Source organism: Sinocyclocheilus grahami, unplaced genomic scaffold (genome assembly GCF_001515645.1).
Source record: "Sinocyclocheilus grahami isolate Dianchi unplaced genomic scaffold, SAMN03320097.WGS_v1.1 scaffold442.1, whole genome shotgun sequence".
Classification (NCBI taxonomy): Eukaryota; Metazoa; Chordata; class Actinopteri; order Cypriniformes; family Cyprinidae; genus Sinocyclocheilus; species Sinocyclocheilus grahami.
Genome location: NW_015505621.1, coordinates 643,898 through 660,832, shown reverse-complemented (window position 1 = coordinate 660,832; position 16,935 = coordinate 643,898). Strand labels below are relative to the sequence as shown.

The 16,935-nt window shown below is 36.7% G+C and overlaps 1 protein-coding gene across 1 annotated transcript in view; it reads left to right on the top strand.

Moving 5' to 3' along the window:
* The window catches only part of LOC107552189 (clustered mitochondria protein homolog), a 27,030-nt gene extending 11,380 nt beyond the window's left edge, over nt 1-15,650 (top strand). The window contains exons 8-26 of the mRNA XM_016234034.1: nt 1,858-1,990; nt 2,417-2,509; nt 3,610-4,298; nt 5,307-5,380; nt 5,493-5,597; nt 6,666-6,766; nt 7,725-7,877; nt 7,960-8,022; nt 8,118-8,353; nt 8,437-8,521; nt 9,464-9,617; nt 9,696-9,835; nt 11,295-11,375; nt 11,467-11,592; nt 11,690-11,799; nt 12,827-12,920; nt 13,000-13,125; nt 13,209-13,282; nt 14,934-15,650. Coding sequence (XP_016089520.1) covers nt 1,858-1,990; nt 2,417-2,509; nt 3,610-4,298; nt 5,307-5,380; nt 5,493-5,597; nt 6,666-6,766; nt 7,725-7,877; nt 7,960-8,022; nt 8,118-8,353; nt 8,437-8,521; nt 9,464-9,617; nt 9,696-9,835; nt 11,295-11,375; nt 11,467-11,592; nt 11,690-11,799; nt 12,827-12,920; nt 13,000-13,125; nt 13,209-13,282; nt 14,934-15,417 — 3,121 coding nt within the window. The 3' untranslated portion in view covers nt 15,418-15,650. The remainder of the gene's footprint in view (nt 1-1,857; nt 1,991-2,416; nt 2,510-3,609; nt 4,299-5,306; nt 5,381-5,492; nt 5,598-6,665; nt 6,767-7,724; nt 7,878-7,959; nt 8,023-8,117; nt 8,354-8,436; nt 8,522-9,463; nt 9,618-9,695; nt 9,836-11,294; nt 11,376-11,466; nt 11,593-11,689; nt 11,800-12,826; nt 12,921-12,999; nt 13,126-13,208; nt 13,283-14,933) is intronic.
* Nucleotides 15,651-16,935: the final 1,285 nt, after the last annotated feature.

Sequence of the window (16,935 nt, the reverse complement as noted above, 5' to 3'; positions counted from 1 at the left end):
GCACGCACACTCACACGCACTCACACACACGCACACTCACACACACACACACACTCACACACACTCACGCACGCACGCACACTCACGCACGCATGCACGCACACACACACACACTCACTCACGCACGCACACTCACACACACGCACACACTCACTCGTGCGCACACACTCACTCGCGCACGCACTCACTCGCGCACGCACACTCACTCGCACAGGCACACTCACTCACTCACTCACTTGCACACGCATGCACACACTCACTCGCGCAGGCACACTCACTCACTCGCGCACGCACGCGCACACTCACAAACTCGCACACACTCACTCGCGCACGCACACACTCACTCGCACACGCACACTCACTCACTCACTCGCACACGCACGCACACTCACGCACGCACACGCACTCACTCGCACACGCACGCACGCGCACACTCACAAACTCGCGCACACACACGCACACACTCACTCGCGCACGCACACACTCACTCACTCGCGCACACAGGGACGTTTCTAGGCATAGGCGAGCTAGGCGGTGGCCTAGGGTGCCACCAGCTGAAGGGGTGCCAATGAGCGCACGTACTGGCACTTTTAGCAGGGTTATGATAAAGAGTGGGATGGTCACCCTGAAATATGACTGCTGCCCCCACTGGATCCCCCAACATTATTGGGCTAGAGTACTGTCAATCTGACGATGCCTGTATGCCACTAGATCAGAGTGCTGTCAATTGCTGCCTGATTGTTGCATGCAAAGTTTGCATTTGGAGCGCTCAACAACGCCGTTAGATCAGTGGGCTCTGTCAGTGCTTTGGCAAGGTAACGCTTTTTTTTGCCATGCAATAAAGCTAAGTTCAAAGGCCAATTTAAAATATTGGTTCAGTAAATAAAGTAAACAAAATCAGTATTTTGTTTAGGCAGTATTTGTGGCACTTTTGTCCAAATATTTGTTTTTTGCGCCAATGCATTGTTACAGGATCAGCGTGTCATGTAATATTCCCATATAAACTTTAACATCCAAATAAAAAATATTTGTATAGTAAAATTAGCTAATTCACGAGATCAATACATCCTTTATTAGACCGCTTTGTCGAGTTGAATGCATTCTTACGGAGGTGTCGAAATGCTGAATCAATTAATTCACTTCCAACAGCGCTTAATGGGAGCAGTGTCATTGAGGGCAGAGCGTCACGTTATTTAATGGGGAAGTTAACGCGTTAACGAGTAGCAAATGATTAAGTAGCTGCATTGGTTACTTTTATGCCACTGATAAAGCTTTTATATGTAGTTTGGGGTAACAAAGGGGTTTTATAGGTTTGACTGAAATAATAATGCAATAACTGACACTTTAAATCAATGTTTCAAGAAACAACAAAAAAATGTAACAAACAGATAAAGACAAAAAATTGCCATTGATAATATCTAAACAATATGTAGTAGTATAGTATATAGTATCCAAATCAAAATGTAATCAAATTAATTTATGTGTAAATTATGTGCAATGTCTTAGCCACTAGGGATTGTTACATAGGGCTATACAGGCATCTAGTGGCAACACAATGATATTACAGATACTAAATTGTGCAAAATGTTTATCTTAACAGTCAATTTACAAATAATGCATTCAGATTTGTGGAACTCAATGCACTGAATCTCCACAAACTAGTGTCGTTATTATGACAACCAATTTGAATGTGACAAGCAACTGGTGTCTGAAAATAATTTATATATATATATATATATATATATATATATAATTTGGGAGGGCAATAGGGATTTCACACGCACACACTCACTCACACTCTCATATATCTCTCACATGTTTGTCAGTATAGTTCATTGAGCGTCACTGTTCATTCAGGTCATCTCTGCCGACTGAGGAGAGACTGTCCACTCCGTACCGCACACTCAGCTGGCTGGGCATCTCCTCACTTCACTCACACAAACCCAGCTTCAGCGCCCGGCTGGGTCTGGACCAGGACCTCAATGCACAGGTAAACGCCTATCAGTGCTCAAATACAAATCTCTTTATTTTTATTGACTGTGTAATAAATATTGAAGCATAGAAATGCATCATGTCAACACTAAAGAAACTGTAGTAATGAAAATAATATAAAATAAAATGTTTGGGGATGCACCGAAATGAAAATTCTTGGCTGAAGCCGAACAAAATGAAACACTGGGCCGAAGACCAAATGCCGAATACGGTTTTTCACATTTTCCCCCCCATGTATTTTGACAATTTTTTCAGCATTGCATAAATACATAGCCAAACTGTACTTTTTGACTTGCTTTTCAAAGAAAAAAAGAAAAAATCTCAGATTCTTTCTCTGTACCTATCTATTCACATTGGTCTGTCACATTGTCCACCTGCCTGTCTGTGTGTGTATGTCATTCAAACGTTCTGCTTTGTATTTTAGGCTCCTGACTGGAATAAGGAACTTCAAGCAGCCAGAGATCTTCCTCAGAGGAGTCTGGAGGAGAGACTTCAGAGGGACCGAGCGTTACTGCAGGTCTGAGCACACATTTGCCTAGATATCCACGGACTTCTGCTGTTACCATATAAAGCTCATTATTATTACTACAGACTAAACCAGACTCTTTTCCTTCTTCTAAAACAACACATACTGTATACATTTATTTATGAATTTTTATCTTTGAGAATGTCACCATAGGGATGTTTTTTTTTCAGTTGTCTAACCTAAGGTGATCATTTTGTCCTTACAGTATAATTAAGTAAACACAAACTAAACAGACCATATAGACACATCTAAACATTTCAACAGTACCGTTTAACTCAACTACATTCATCAGTAGCGTGGCAGTAGCTCAGCTCTTCTCAGTGTAGATTTTCACAAATGTTTGCTATTTTTTTCAGCAAGCATCTACATTGCTGTTTGTCTCTTATACTGTATTAAGCAAGATCAAAACTCAAAAGTCCAGTTTCGTTTATTGAATTAGTTTGTTCACATGGTTCAGTTTAATAATTCAAAGCTGATTCAACAATTCATTAAATTGTCATCACTAAATATTTTTAAAAATGTATTTTATATATTTATTAGATTTTTTTATTTAATTGTACTTAATATTTTATTTTCTTTTAGATTTGTTTATTCATTGGATTGCATTACATTGCATTGCATTTTTATTTTATGGCACTTTTTTGTATTTTATATTATTGCATTGCACTGCATGGAAAATGATAGTGTCCAAGTAGCTTTTACACCACTTCTTATGTTTCTTTGTCTGTTCGTGCAGGTAAACAGCATGAGATCCCGCCCAAAAACAGTAGTAATGAAAATAAGATTTAAAATGAAATAAAATGTACTATTATGTAATATGAATTTTCTATTAATATTTAAAAAAGGAAATAAAATAAACAAGTTACATTAACATCAGCAAGATAGAAAGACATGTTTTATATAATGATGTACTTTGTAATTGTTCTATTAAGGATGGGGAAGTATAGGATGAGAGCAGAAAGGTTTTCTCTCTTGTGTCTTGGTATTTGTCATGGTGAAGGAGATATTGTTCCTTTTCTTACATTGCAATGCATGAAAAACCATGGTTTTCATAGTTTACACCGCTTACTTTTCATTGCTTGTTCTTGCAGGTGAACAGTGCTTTTGTGTGGGCTGTTGCTCAGGCAGCAGAGAAGGTGATCGATGGTTTTGTCGACTCAGTCAGCGGTTCTCACGAGGACCCGGCGTTCTTATGCGGCGGCGTGTTCATGAGTATGCCAGCAGACAGAGACCATTGGCTGGGAGGAGAGCGGAGTCACAGAGCCGCTCAGCGCCATGAGCTGCGATGTGTTCAGGCTTACAGCGACCTGGACGGAGACCTCCAAAACCTGCACACCATCCCCACCGCGCTGGCCGACTACCGCGGCGTTCGGCTGTCCGCGCAGGGCCTGGCCCCGGGTATTCAGGGCCCCGAGCAGGCTGAGGTTCCCAATGGTCTTTTATACGGCTACAGTGCAGGGCCGTTGGAAAATCCATCGAGACGGAAACTCCTAGAGCTGGTGGCTCAGTCCGCAAAGGCTCTTTCTCTGCAAAGACATGCGGTTCTGGGGCTGACCGGGCATCAGCTGCCCCTCTTCACCTCTGTAGATGCCCAGGGGATTCTGGGGGCCGATGGTCGGTATTACCTGCTGGATGTGTATCGCACTATGCCAGCTGATGCCAACTTCCATGTAGAAGATGGAGAAGAAGGAGCAGAAACAGAAGGGAGTTTTCCCAGACGGTACCCTCACGTTTTGTGTCGGTTACGGCCGGAGCTAGTGAAGGCGTTCATTCAACACAAGTGAGTTTCGACAGGTTTCCCAAGTGCTTTCATTGGTTAATCACACAGGTAGCCACGCCCCCAAATCCACGGCATTGGTTGAGCCAGTGTTGGTTTGTAAGAATGCTACAACAAAATATTTATTGTCTTGCTAGCAGTGTTATTATCGTTTTGATGATAAACGTTTTATCAAACAAAAGTTTTGATTTTTTTTTTTGTTAATTGAAATAAAACTGAAATAAAATGTAAACATTACATGGAAAACTTTTCTAACATTCCTCATTTTTGTTTAGTTTCGTTTAGATTAAATTACTAACTGGAAATAAAAAGTAAAACTGAACTAAAACTAAAAAGAAAAAACCTAAATAATAATATTTAAAATAAACAAAAACTAATAAAAATAACACAATTACTAAAAATGTAGTAAAAAATAATATGAAAACTGATAGTATAAAAAAAGGCTAATTCAAAATATGAATAAACTATAATAGTTTATTAATATATATATATATATTATATCATATATATTAAACTATAAAAATTTATAAATGTTACTAAAGTAACACTGCTTTCTATGTTGACAATGAATCAGTTTTCTTGCTAATAAAAATGAACATTATTTGTGTATTAAGTGCTGCAGACACATTGAGTTTTGTTAAGTTTCTCAAGTCTTTCCATTGGTCGATTTAACTGGTAGCCCCTCCCCCAAATTCACATTGAAAGCCATTGTTGCTTTGTGGAGGTGCTCAAACTAAATAAAACTAAATATCATTCTGCGTTGTCTGAGTGAATTTGTTTTTGTGCTAAAATGTAACGTTTTTCCTAAAAAAAATTTTTGTATGTTAATTGCAGCAGTGCATAATGCATCATATCGTGAACAAGCAACAATTATTAATGCATGAATCAAACACGCAGAAAGCCCGTTTTTCCACACAAACTCATTCTGTATATATAAACGTTTGGATATTAAACTGGATATCTATGTTTGTTAATCTGTGTACATGAAGACGATTTGTCTTGATGTTTCAGACATGCTCAGTTCTCGCAGCGAGTGAAGGCTCACATGGAGGAGAACGGAGGGGTGGAAGAGTGTATGAAATCTGGTGAGAAGAACAAAAGCAAGTGTTCACGTTCTGTCATGGGATGATGGACTGCGTGACTGAGATCAATTTGTTTAACAGGAATAATCGTATGTGTTTATTTGTGTGTTGTCAGCTGATTCTCGGAACATAGACGCAGTCAGAAAAGCTTGCAAAGATGTCGGATCCATCAGTGACATTATCTTCGAGATGCGTTTCAACCCTAATATCTACTCCCCAGGTCAGGAAAAGCTCATACTCAAATCAACACAATAATATGCATTAAAACAAACTGCGTAGAAGCTCTGTTCCAAACCTGAGTGAGTTTACTTGTTGTATACTCTCTATTTAGAGAGTATCTTATGAAATGGAACCTAATAAGTGACTCATTTTGAATGCTCATATGTGACCCTGGAGCACAAAAGCAGTTTTAAGTCGCTGGGGTATATTTGTAGCAATAGCCAACAATACATTGTATGGGTCAAAATTATAGATTTTTCTTTCATGCCAAAAATCATTATAATATTAAGTAAAGATCATTTGTAAATTTCCTACCATAAATGTATCGAAATGTAATTTTTGATCAGTAATATGCATTGCTATGAACTTCATTTGGACAACTTTAAAGGCGATTTTCTCAATATTTAGATTTTTTTGCACCCTCAGATTCCAGATTTTCAAATAGTTGCATCTCTGCCAAATATTGTCATATCTAACAAACCATGCATCAATTGAAAGCTTATTTATTCAGCATCTACATTTTGAAAAATTGACTCTTATGACTGGTTTTGTGGTCCAGGGTCACATATGAAGAACATGGGAGACTTGACATGTTGCTGTGCTTATGAGAAGAAATGCATGTAATATTGAATTATAATTATTTGAATTATTAAATATTGAAATTATATAAATAATTGAGAGTTGAATATTCAGCTATTTAATGGAACTGAACTATTTTTTATTATACTTTCAGTATTGAATCAAACATATTTATAATCAATGTTCAACATCTTGAAGTTATTTCACTGTGTTTGTCATAATACATGACGTTGACTTTTCCGTGTAGGATACATAAGATGCTGCCTTAGATTTAGGCTGAAACGTTTCTTAAAAGCCAACATCATCATCTTAAGCCATAAGATGCCGTCTATGTAGGCAGCTCACTAGATTTCGGAGCACAACTAATATCATCACGTCCGTCTTCAACAGAAATCATTATGTTTCGCTTCTTTGCTGCTAAACATAAGAATTTCCATAATTGGCGATTTAGTTTGAGACCTTAAATATTGTTTTCTGTCTCTTCGAGTAGGTGTGCAGTTTCCCAGCTCAGACAGTGACGCCGTGGAGCTGCAGAAGAGATTATTGAAGGAAGCAGCATCGTTTATCATAAACGACCGGATACCAGAATTTGTGAGTGTATTTTGTGTTATTATACACTTCCGTTTGGCCAAAAAAAACTGCAAGGACACATTGAATTGATCAGAAGTGACAGTATAGACATTTATAATGTTACACAAATTTTTCCACATAAATGCTATTCTTTTGAACTTTCTGTTCAGCAAAGATTCCTGAAAAATAAAACGTATCACAGTTTCCAAAAAAATATGAAGCAGCACAACTCTTTTCAACATTGATAATAATCAGAAATGTGTCTTGAGCAGCAAATCAGCATATTAGAATGATTTCTGAAGATCATGTGAACTAATATCATCACGTCCGTCTTCAACAGAAATCATTATGTTTCGCTTCTTTGCTGCTAAACATAAGAATTTCCATAATTGGCGATTTAGTTTGAGACCTTAAATATTGTTTTCTGTCTCTTCGAGTAGGTGTGCAGTTTCCCAGCTCAGACAGTGACGCCGTGGAGCTGCAGAAGAGATTATTGAAGGAAGCAGCATCGTTTATCATAAACGACCGGATACCAGAATTTGTGAGTGTATTTTGTGTTATTATACACTTCCGTTTGGCCAAAAAAAACTGCAAGGACACATTGAATTGATCAGAAGTGACAGTATAGACATTTATAATGTTACACAAATTTTTCCACATAAATGCTATTCTTTTGAACTTTCTGTTCAGCAAAGATTCCTGAAAAATAAAACGTATCACAGTTTCCAAAAAAATATGAAGCAGCACAACTCTTTTCAACATTGATAATAATCAGAAATGTGTCTTGAGCAGCAAATCAGCATATTAGAATGATTTCTGAAGATCATGTGACACTGAAGACTGGAGTAATGATGCTGAAAATTCAACTTTGATCATCTTTGAAAACAGTTATCTAAAATAGTAGTAATATTTCACATTACAGTTTTATCATAATTTTTTTTGTTTACTGTATTTTGATCAAATTAATGTTTACTTTCAGATGAATGACTGCATTCACGGCACTGACATACCCATGGATGGTGCTTCTTTACGACAAGCCCTCCATCAGAAAGGCATAAACCTCCGCTATCTGGGTCACCTGATCTTGTCCATCAGCCAATCAGATCTCAAAGATCAACTGAGACACATCACGGTAAATGCTTTTAAAATCCATTATATCGGGGGAGATTTTACATTTAAGAAGCGTCTTAATCATATCTTACCATCTCTCTCAGAGGCTGGCGTTTGCAGAGATTGTTGTGCGCTGTGCTCAGCGGTTCTTCAGTGGCTACATTCAGGTATTTCTTTTCACTGAGTCAGTCTGCTAAGATATTATGTTTAGTTCAAAGATTTGTTCATTCAAAAAAATGAAACTGTCTTTTGTGTTGCTCAGGGAGTGGAAACATCTAACCTGTCTGCAGTAGCGAGTCATTTCCTCTGCTGCTTACTGGTTCCCCACTTCAGTTCTGCATCAAATGGGGAGGAGTCTAAGAAGCGCTCCAGGAGGCGTGGCCGCGGAGGGGGCGGGGCTGCCGACAGCACGGCATGGACCGCACTCAGCGGGAATGAACTGTGGAGTCTGATCTGTCAAGATGCTCAAGAAACATACAGATTTAAAGAAGGACTAGGGTGAGCCAAGATCATCCACTCCAAATGTTTTAACCCTTACATGTGTCTGTAGTTCTGTATTCATAAAGTAATCTTTTTTACAGGCCAAATGTGGACCATCTAGTAGAGCAGTACGGACTCCAGAAGATATCCTTGTTGAGAGAGATGTGCTTGAAGACTGGCATTCAGGTATTGCGTTGAACCAAACAATGGCTAAATTTGAAAGACTACAATATTACGTTTTTGCATGCGATAATTTTGCTTGTAATAAGTGTATGCTAGGCTAGAAAATGAATCTCTTAGGTTTAACTTTAAACAAGTTAGAAACACAAAGCTAGACATATGTAATAAAATGGACTAAAGTGCCAAGGTGTCAAGAAAACTATTTATCAACAAAGAACAAATGACTTATTTTAGTACATGTAACTAGGAATGAAAAGCACCAATTATACAAATAAATAAATAAGATGAAATAATAATTTTAATATTACATCTCAGCAAAATATATTGCATCCTTTAACAAAATATATTGAAAAAGCATGTTTGATAAGGAGTCAGTAATATATTTTTTTAAGGAATTAATACTTTTCTTTAAGAAGGATTCATTACATTGATCAAAAGTGACAGTAAAGACATTTATAATGTTACAAAAGATTTCTATTTTAAATAAATTGTTATTTTGAATTTTCTATGCATCAAAGAATCCTGAAAAATGAAATGTCGCACTTTGCACAAAACAGCACAAGAGTTTTCAACACTGATAATAATCAGTAAAGTTTCTTGAGCTGCAGATCAGCATATTAGAAGGATTTCTGAAGCATCATGTGACACTGAAGACTGCAGTAATGATTCTGAAAATTCAGCTTTGATCAACAGGAATAAATTACATTTTAAAATGTATTCAAATAGAAAAGAGTTATTTTAAATCGCAATAATATTAAGCAATATTTACTGTATTTTTGATCAAATAAATTCAGCTTTGTTGGTGCGCAAGAAGGGTCAGACCTCCCTTGATACCAGCTATAGAGCAGTGCATATGTGAAGCTCTTTGTTGCTATCTTGTAGGGCGTCTGTGCTGTGACACTCCTGCCTATGTCATAGAGAAACTGTCTGTTTGTGAATGTCCCGCAGCTCCGTCTCAGAGAATACATTCTTGACAACCGTAACAAAGCGCCAATCTCTCCTGAAGACGTGCTCAACATCCTGCCCGTCGTCAAGCACATAACCACAACAACCACCGACGCCACCCGGATGTTCAAGGCGGCTCAGAACAGTCTTCAGAAAGGTATTCACGACCCAGTGTGCAGTAACCGAGTCATGTGTGAAGTGTGAACAGCCTCGCCTGACCCTGTTCTCTCTGTAGGGTTACTGGAGCAGGCGTACGAGCAGCTGAAAGAAGCGACGTACCTCTTCGGTCGCGTGTGTGATGACCTTCACCCTGAAGCCTGCCATTGTCTTAGTCAGCTGGCAAAAGTGGCCTATGTACAGGGTCATCCTGCTGAGGTGTGTTTGTGTGCACTATCTAGGGTGTGTCTTGCTGCCCAGTGGCTTAAAAGAAAGCTTGTTGTATAATAGGACCATTTAGGTCAAATTAAGGCACAGCCAGCTCACATTCAAGTAAGCTTTAGAGTTAATCAAGCAAGTTTTTATTTCTTGGAAACATTATTATTATTATTTTTTAATCATAAAAATATGATGAATACAAACTATACCTTTTATAATAAATATAATATTTTTTATCTATTTTATATAAAGTTTATAAATAAACTAGTGCTGTCAAACGATTAATCGCATCCAAAATAAAAGTTTGTTTACATAATATGTGTGTGTGTACTGTGTTTATTTATTATGTATATATAAACACACACACATGCATGTATATATTTAGGAAAATGTTATATTTGTATATTAAATATATTTATATATTATCTAAATATATACATGTAAATATTTTCAAAAGATATACTGTGTGAGTGTGTATTTATATATACATAATAAATATACACAGTACACACATATATATTATGTAAACAAAAACTTTTATTTTGGATGTGCTTAATCGCGATTAATCGTTTGACCGCAATAAAATAAACATATTTTGCTGAACCCCTTTTTAAGATACAATTTTTTCTGAAACACAGAAACCAAAATCTCATTTAGCCAAAAACTGAAACCTAAACCAAAAATGAAGTTTAATAATAATAAATTAGTTTACTTAATAATAAATTAGTTAATCAAATTGATTTAATAATAAACAATCAAGTTTTTGTCAAATTTCTAATGATTTATTCATTTGTTGTTGAAAAATAAACATTTAACCAGTAACTGTAATAAAAACTTGTTTTTATTCAAACATACATTAAATAATGAGGACAACGGGTTAAATCGAAATACAATTAATATATAATACAATATAAGACATATAGAGTTGTCAACATTTGAAGTGCAAAACCTTTCATCAAAGTTGACCTAAAACCTAAAACCAAAATGCGTTCTTGTCTTAGGACAACTTTGATTAACTTTTGTTGATCCACTTCAGATGTTGACTACTGTATTTAGCAAAATGCTCCTCTCCAGAGCAATTTTTCGCCAGCGACAAACTATTTTCAAAATCTTTAAAAACCTTGTTTTTCTTATTGTGAATGTTAAAGAAAACATTAAGGGGATGGAACGTTACTTTTGAATGTTCTCTGAACATTCTGAAACGAGCAGTAAGTAGTAACGTTTAAAAAAGCATTAAATGAATGTCCAACTTAAATATTTCAGAAAAAAACATTCCAAAAACCATGCATCAAATTAGTCCTAACGTTTTAATGTTATTAAAGACCAAATAACTTTGAACAAACATTCTATTACTGTTGCTGGAAGAACGTTTGTTGAACAATCCAGAATGATAGCTAAAGTTCTAAGAATGTTCCCTGTTCATTTGTTATCCGCTCAATGTCTCTCTCGTCTCCTGTAGGCTCGTAGTGTGCAGCTGAGGGTTGTGGTCATCAGTGAAAGGGTTCTGGGTTTCGATCATCCCAACACCATTCAGCAATATGTGAGTCACGCTCTCACAAAACCAAACGGACCTACTTTTTCATATGCACAGAGATGATCATTATCTGATGCACTTCTTTCTTTTGTTCCAGGTGTTGTTGGCAGTGTATCTGTTAGCTGGAGGCGAAACCGCTCTGGCTCAGCGCTGCCTGTATCGTGCTAAAGTTCTTCTGCTGACGGTTCACGGAGCAGATCATCCTTACACTGCAGTCATTGATGTAAACGTCATCATGCATCATCAAGCTATGACTGACCCCAAATAGAAATATTGGTAGGAATGATAATGTTTCTCTCTTTTTTTTTTCTCTCCATCAGGCTTCTCTGGGATTGGTTCTTCAGGGAGAGCAGGCATTAGAGTATCTACAGAGCGCACTGAAACTCAACAGCTCCTTCAGAGGAGACACAGACCTGACGACAGCTCTGATGTAAGACGAGATGCTTTAACCATAAACAAAACCAAAAAAAATAGAGGGAGATGCATAGTAATCATTAAATAACCTGCTCAGATACTGCAAGCACTATGGCTCCATTCCAAACTCTAGTGAGCTGCCTATATAGACAACCTTTAAGCTTCCACTTCCATTTGAAAACCAATTTTAGTCAAAATAAATGGCAGGATCACGTATATCCTTAACGAATAAGACAGTCCCATAATGCAAAAAAACTGAAAGGAATTGTCAGTTTTAGAAATTCATATATAATACTGAAAAGACTGATAGACAATAGTGCATTCTAATTAGAAATGGCCTTTTAATGCAATATTTGACATTATTTTTATGATTTTAATTACATACAATAAACCAGTAATATAAAATACTCAATGCTACTAATAATACTACAAATACAGTGTGTATGTGTATATGTAGCTTTTTTTCTTTATAAATTTTTTTCATGGAATAACAAATGCACAGATAACATTATTTGCCACAAGTTTTGGAAAAGTATTGTTAGAAAAGAGTGCCGTCTAATTAGAGACTTTAGTGCCGTACTTTTTTATGCTTTGTAGCCCAGTTATTTGTTTGTTTGTTTGCATTGTGACATTATTTTCATGCCATTTAATTCTAAATCCATAATGCATCCCAAATTTTACTTTTGATTTTATTTCTCCTAGATTCTCATTTTGTATTTGCCACAAGTTAGAATTCTGGAACGTTATTACCCCAATTAACAAAAGAAAAAAAAACAATTATGTACAATAAAATTGAAAAAAAAAAACTGTCTGCAAATGCATAATTTAAAATTAAAGCATATTAAATAAAAATATATATAATTAGTTGCTGCATTAAGGGAGTTTAAGTGTAGTTCAGTTTTGGTTACCTTAAAGATGATTGCATAATTAGACTCCGAGGCACCTTATTAGGGTTTGGATCAGAGCCAAAGTAATCAAACTTATCTAAACAAATAATTATTTTACCTGTGTGTTGCTTGAGGTCATTTTTGATTGTTTGGCAGGCACCATCTGCTGGCTCAGAGACTGTGTGTGGCTGGAGACTACAGAGGAGGCATGAATCATGAAAAAGAAGCTCACAGCATCTTCCAGAGCAAGGTCAGATTTAGTGTTTGGGTGTTGAATTTTTGCTTTGAATAAATGATCATGTTCTGAGCGTGTTTATGTGGTGCAACAGTGCGGAGAAGATCATCCTCAAACCAAATGCAGCTCTGACTTCCTGAGGAACATTACCCAGCAGGCCGTGCGTGTCGAACGGTCAATTCGTCAGGGAGCCGCGGAGCTTTGTGATGCACCGCCTGAGGTAAGCACAGCTTGAAACTGCTGACTAATAGAGCCCACATGTGAAGACTTGCAGGTTTTTGTTGAACATGAGCTGTGTTTCAGGGTTTGGTTCCCTCTCAGGACACCATGCTGGAGCAGCTCGCTCTGGTCAATGGCATACTGAAGACTTCATACAGGTAAGAGACTTTCAGGATTCAGAAACATGTCCACACAGAACATTAAGAATCCCAAGAAAATTAATGTATTGTTTACTTTATATATGATTATACATTACATTAATTTAAAATAAAAAACTGAAATAATATATATAAAAAAAACATTTTACCTGTAGTATTTCTAAAGTATTGTCATGTTTGAAAATGGCAAATGCAATATAAATAGATACATAAACTTTTATTTCTCATCACTTTCGTTATTTTGGTATTTTTTTATTCGATTTTCATAAATGCAATGTTATTTAAATAAGCATAAATTAAAGACAGAACAACAAATACTACCATGATATTTATTTCTGCATTACGGTAATCATAATTTGGAATGGAAAATGTGTTTCCATAAAAATCTTGTGTATTTAAATAAAATCTTTTGCTTGTTAGTGGGAGTTACTACTATTATTACTTATTAGGGCTGGGTAAAAAATCTCGACATCTCGATTTTAATCGATTCTCATTTTTACGGAACGATATCGATTCATAAATCTCAAGAATTTATTAATGGATGGAACATTGAGGCGCACCTCCCATCCAATAAATCGCAATAAACATTGTGCTTTGGTACTTTTAATATGAAATAAAGTCTCAGATTTTAAATTCTGTCCATAGTATTGCCGTATTTAAATAATAAATGCCGTTTTGGCGCTGTTTAATGTGGAGTGATTGCTGTAGCACGGCGCGCCTCAGTTCAATAAAAGCGGCAGCGCGAGGCGCACGTGAACTGATCATCGCCTACACATTAATACCAGTTTCAGCACAAAATAAACATGACTAAACATCCGAAGTAAAGTTAAAAGAAAGAGTGCCGTATCCTGTCTCATGTAATCGCTCAATCAGTGTTTCAGCCGTGCAAAGACGTCAATATAACGGCTTGTAAACAATGTGTCACGTAACGTCACATTTACCTCAGAAAAGACATATTCGGTGACCATAAATTCATTAGTAAGCTAGAAAAATAAACTATAGAGAGGGGCATTTTGATAAATATATGCACCATATAACATATTCATTATAATTGTTACTGTTCTTCAATGTTTAATTTATGTTTGAATAAATCCATCAAGTTTTTATGACAGCCACCATTTAAATGTTTATATATATATATATATATATATAAAAAACGAATTGTTGTAGAAGTATTATTATGTAATTGTAACTTTATTATTTTAAAACTTCATTAAGTGTAATTTTAGCAGTTGTATATTAGCCTACAAATCAGTCAATTTTACCCTTCAATATTATAGTAATGTAGTACCAACTGACTCTCATGTTGCTATATTTTACAGCTTTAGTTGAGAAATATTTTTTTTTCCTTGAGAAAATTTGGCAAGTACTGTACCTGATCCAAAATAATCGATATTGAATCGAATCGCAAGCTTGTGAATGAGAATTGAATCGAATAGTGAAATTTGTGTCAAAACCCAGCCCTATTACTTAATATAATTACATTTTGAAGAAGGTCATAAAGCAAAACAAAAAATAAATGAACAACGACGACAACAACAGCAGCAGCAAAAACACTTCTGGGGAGGCGTAAAAGTTTGTGAATAATTTGCATTCAGTTTCTGCAGAATTTTTGATAAAGCTAAATAAATCAATGTTATTGTTGCTTAAGCACAAGAATGATGGAGTTCAAAGAGAAGCTGAAAGAGAGGAAGGCAGCAGAAGAGGCGGAAAAGGCTAAACTGGAGAACTCCGAATCCACCAATGAGAACAAAGCTTCAGAGCTGCAGACCAATAATGGAGAGGTCACTGAGGAGACCACAGCGAATGCGGAACAGACGCAAGAGGCCACAGACGCAAATGCAGAAAGTCAGTCATCGGAAACTGACTCTTCTGAGAAACCAGACCACTCTACAATGAACGGCCAGATCGAGTCCCATCTGCATAATGGAGATTGTGCCACAAAAAACAAAAGTGAGGAGGAGGAACAACAGTCAAACATCACTAACGGTGTCTCCACTGAGAGCCAATCAAAGTCAAGCAATATTATGACGTCAGTAAATGAAGCACAGTCAGAATCAGCAGTGGTGAGTGGAAAAGAGTGTGTTGTGAAGGAAGATTCAGGAGATTCTGAGAAGCAGGTTGAGACGGAGTGAGTGAGATACAGTATGATGGGATTGATCCAGTGTTTGACACATGACCGTCTCAATTCAGTGTCTTTTTTAATAACACAAGAGAGAAGCCAAAAAATTACTATCTTTAAGACAAAGTTTTGAAGTCATTAAAATGTTTTACTAAATAAAGTTTCATTTATGTGAGTGAACATCAGTTATGCGACTTTCTTCATTTTGTAGTTTCACCAACTTTTTTTATGCAAGCTTGTTTTCATCACGGAATAAAAAAAAGAAAAAGGAAAGAACTGCTTTTTATTGAACAATTCTGACTTTTTTCTTGCAATTTGGACTTTTTTTATATATTGGTTTGCATTAAAAAAAGTGTATCGATTTTTTGTTTCTGCCACAGAGTTAAAAATATAAATTATAATTGACTTATCTCCCAATTTTGGCTCTTTTTCTTGCAATTGCAAGTTTCTAACTCAAAATTGAGTTAACATCTCATAATTAAGCATTTCAATTTTGCAGTTACCTTTTATTTTTTTATCCTGTGGCAGAAACAGGCTTCCATACTTTCTCCAGCTCTGTACGTTGACACCAGTTGTACAAAAAAAATAAACACTTCACCTTTAAGTCCCAATAAAACAAGACTCCTATTAAAAAAGACAAAACAATATTTTGATTATTATTATTATTGCGCAGCATGGCCCCGCCCCCTTTGCTGCCTTTTTCCGAGGGCGGGGTTTATCTGGGTTTGTGATGTCATGAACCCGGGAAGTAACTCGTTGTAGTCCCTACCAGCCGTTTTTGTAGGCATTAAACTGGCAGAATTTTAAAAGAGGATATCTCCGTTTGCATTGAACTATCAGCTTCGTAACTTTGCAGATATTGTTTATGCTCAAACAGCAACATTACACACTAACGTTAAAAAAGTGAAATCGCAATGAACCACCCCTTTAAAAACGGACAGCAGAACAAATGTCTTTGTTCACGTCAGTAGATGTGTGAACCTCATTTTCAGTCAACACGGTGAAGCCAAGCTCTTTGAGGGCATCACACGCTGACTCAGAAAACACAGGATCATCACAGGACAACATTGAAAGCTGGTATCGGGCAGATTCACAAGAAGCAAAGTGACCCAAACCTTAACACACACAGTGCTGAAGAGAAACTTCTCCATTCTGCTCTGAGGAACCAGAAGCGTTGAAAAGAAGACGCTCAGAGAGGAGATCTGAGGGTGGAGATGGGAATGTGGTCATTAATACAAATTGTGTTTTCACATTTATAGACAGTACATATTCAGCTTCACCTTTCAAAGTCCAGAGGGAACTGAATGAGCGCTGTCACTGAACACATCCAGGAATCGCGGTGAGCAGGGCAGAGACGTCCCGTCACACACTTGCCACCTAAAACAAAACTTAGTCAAGGCCTGTGAGTCCTTATGGAGGAAAAATGTAAACCTGTGAGAATCTAAATTTACAATAGGACACCAACAGTATGAGGTCAACTTTTGTGACATTAATGGTCTCGAAAGAACAAGATATTCAACGAGAAAATAAA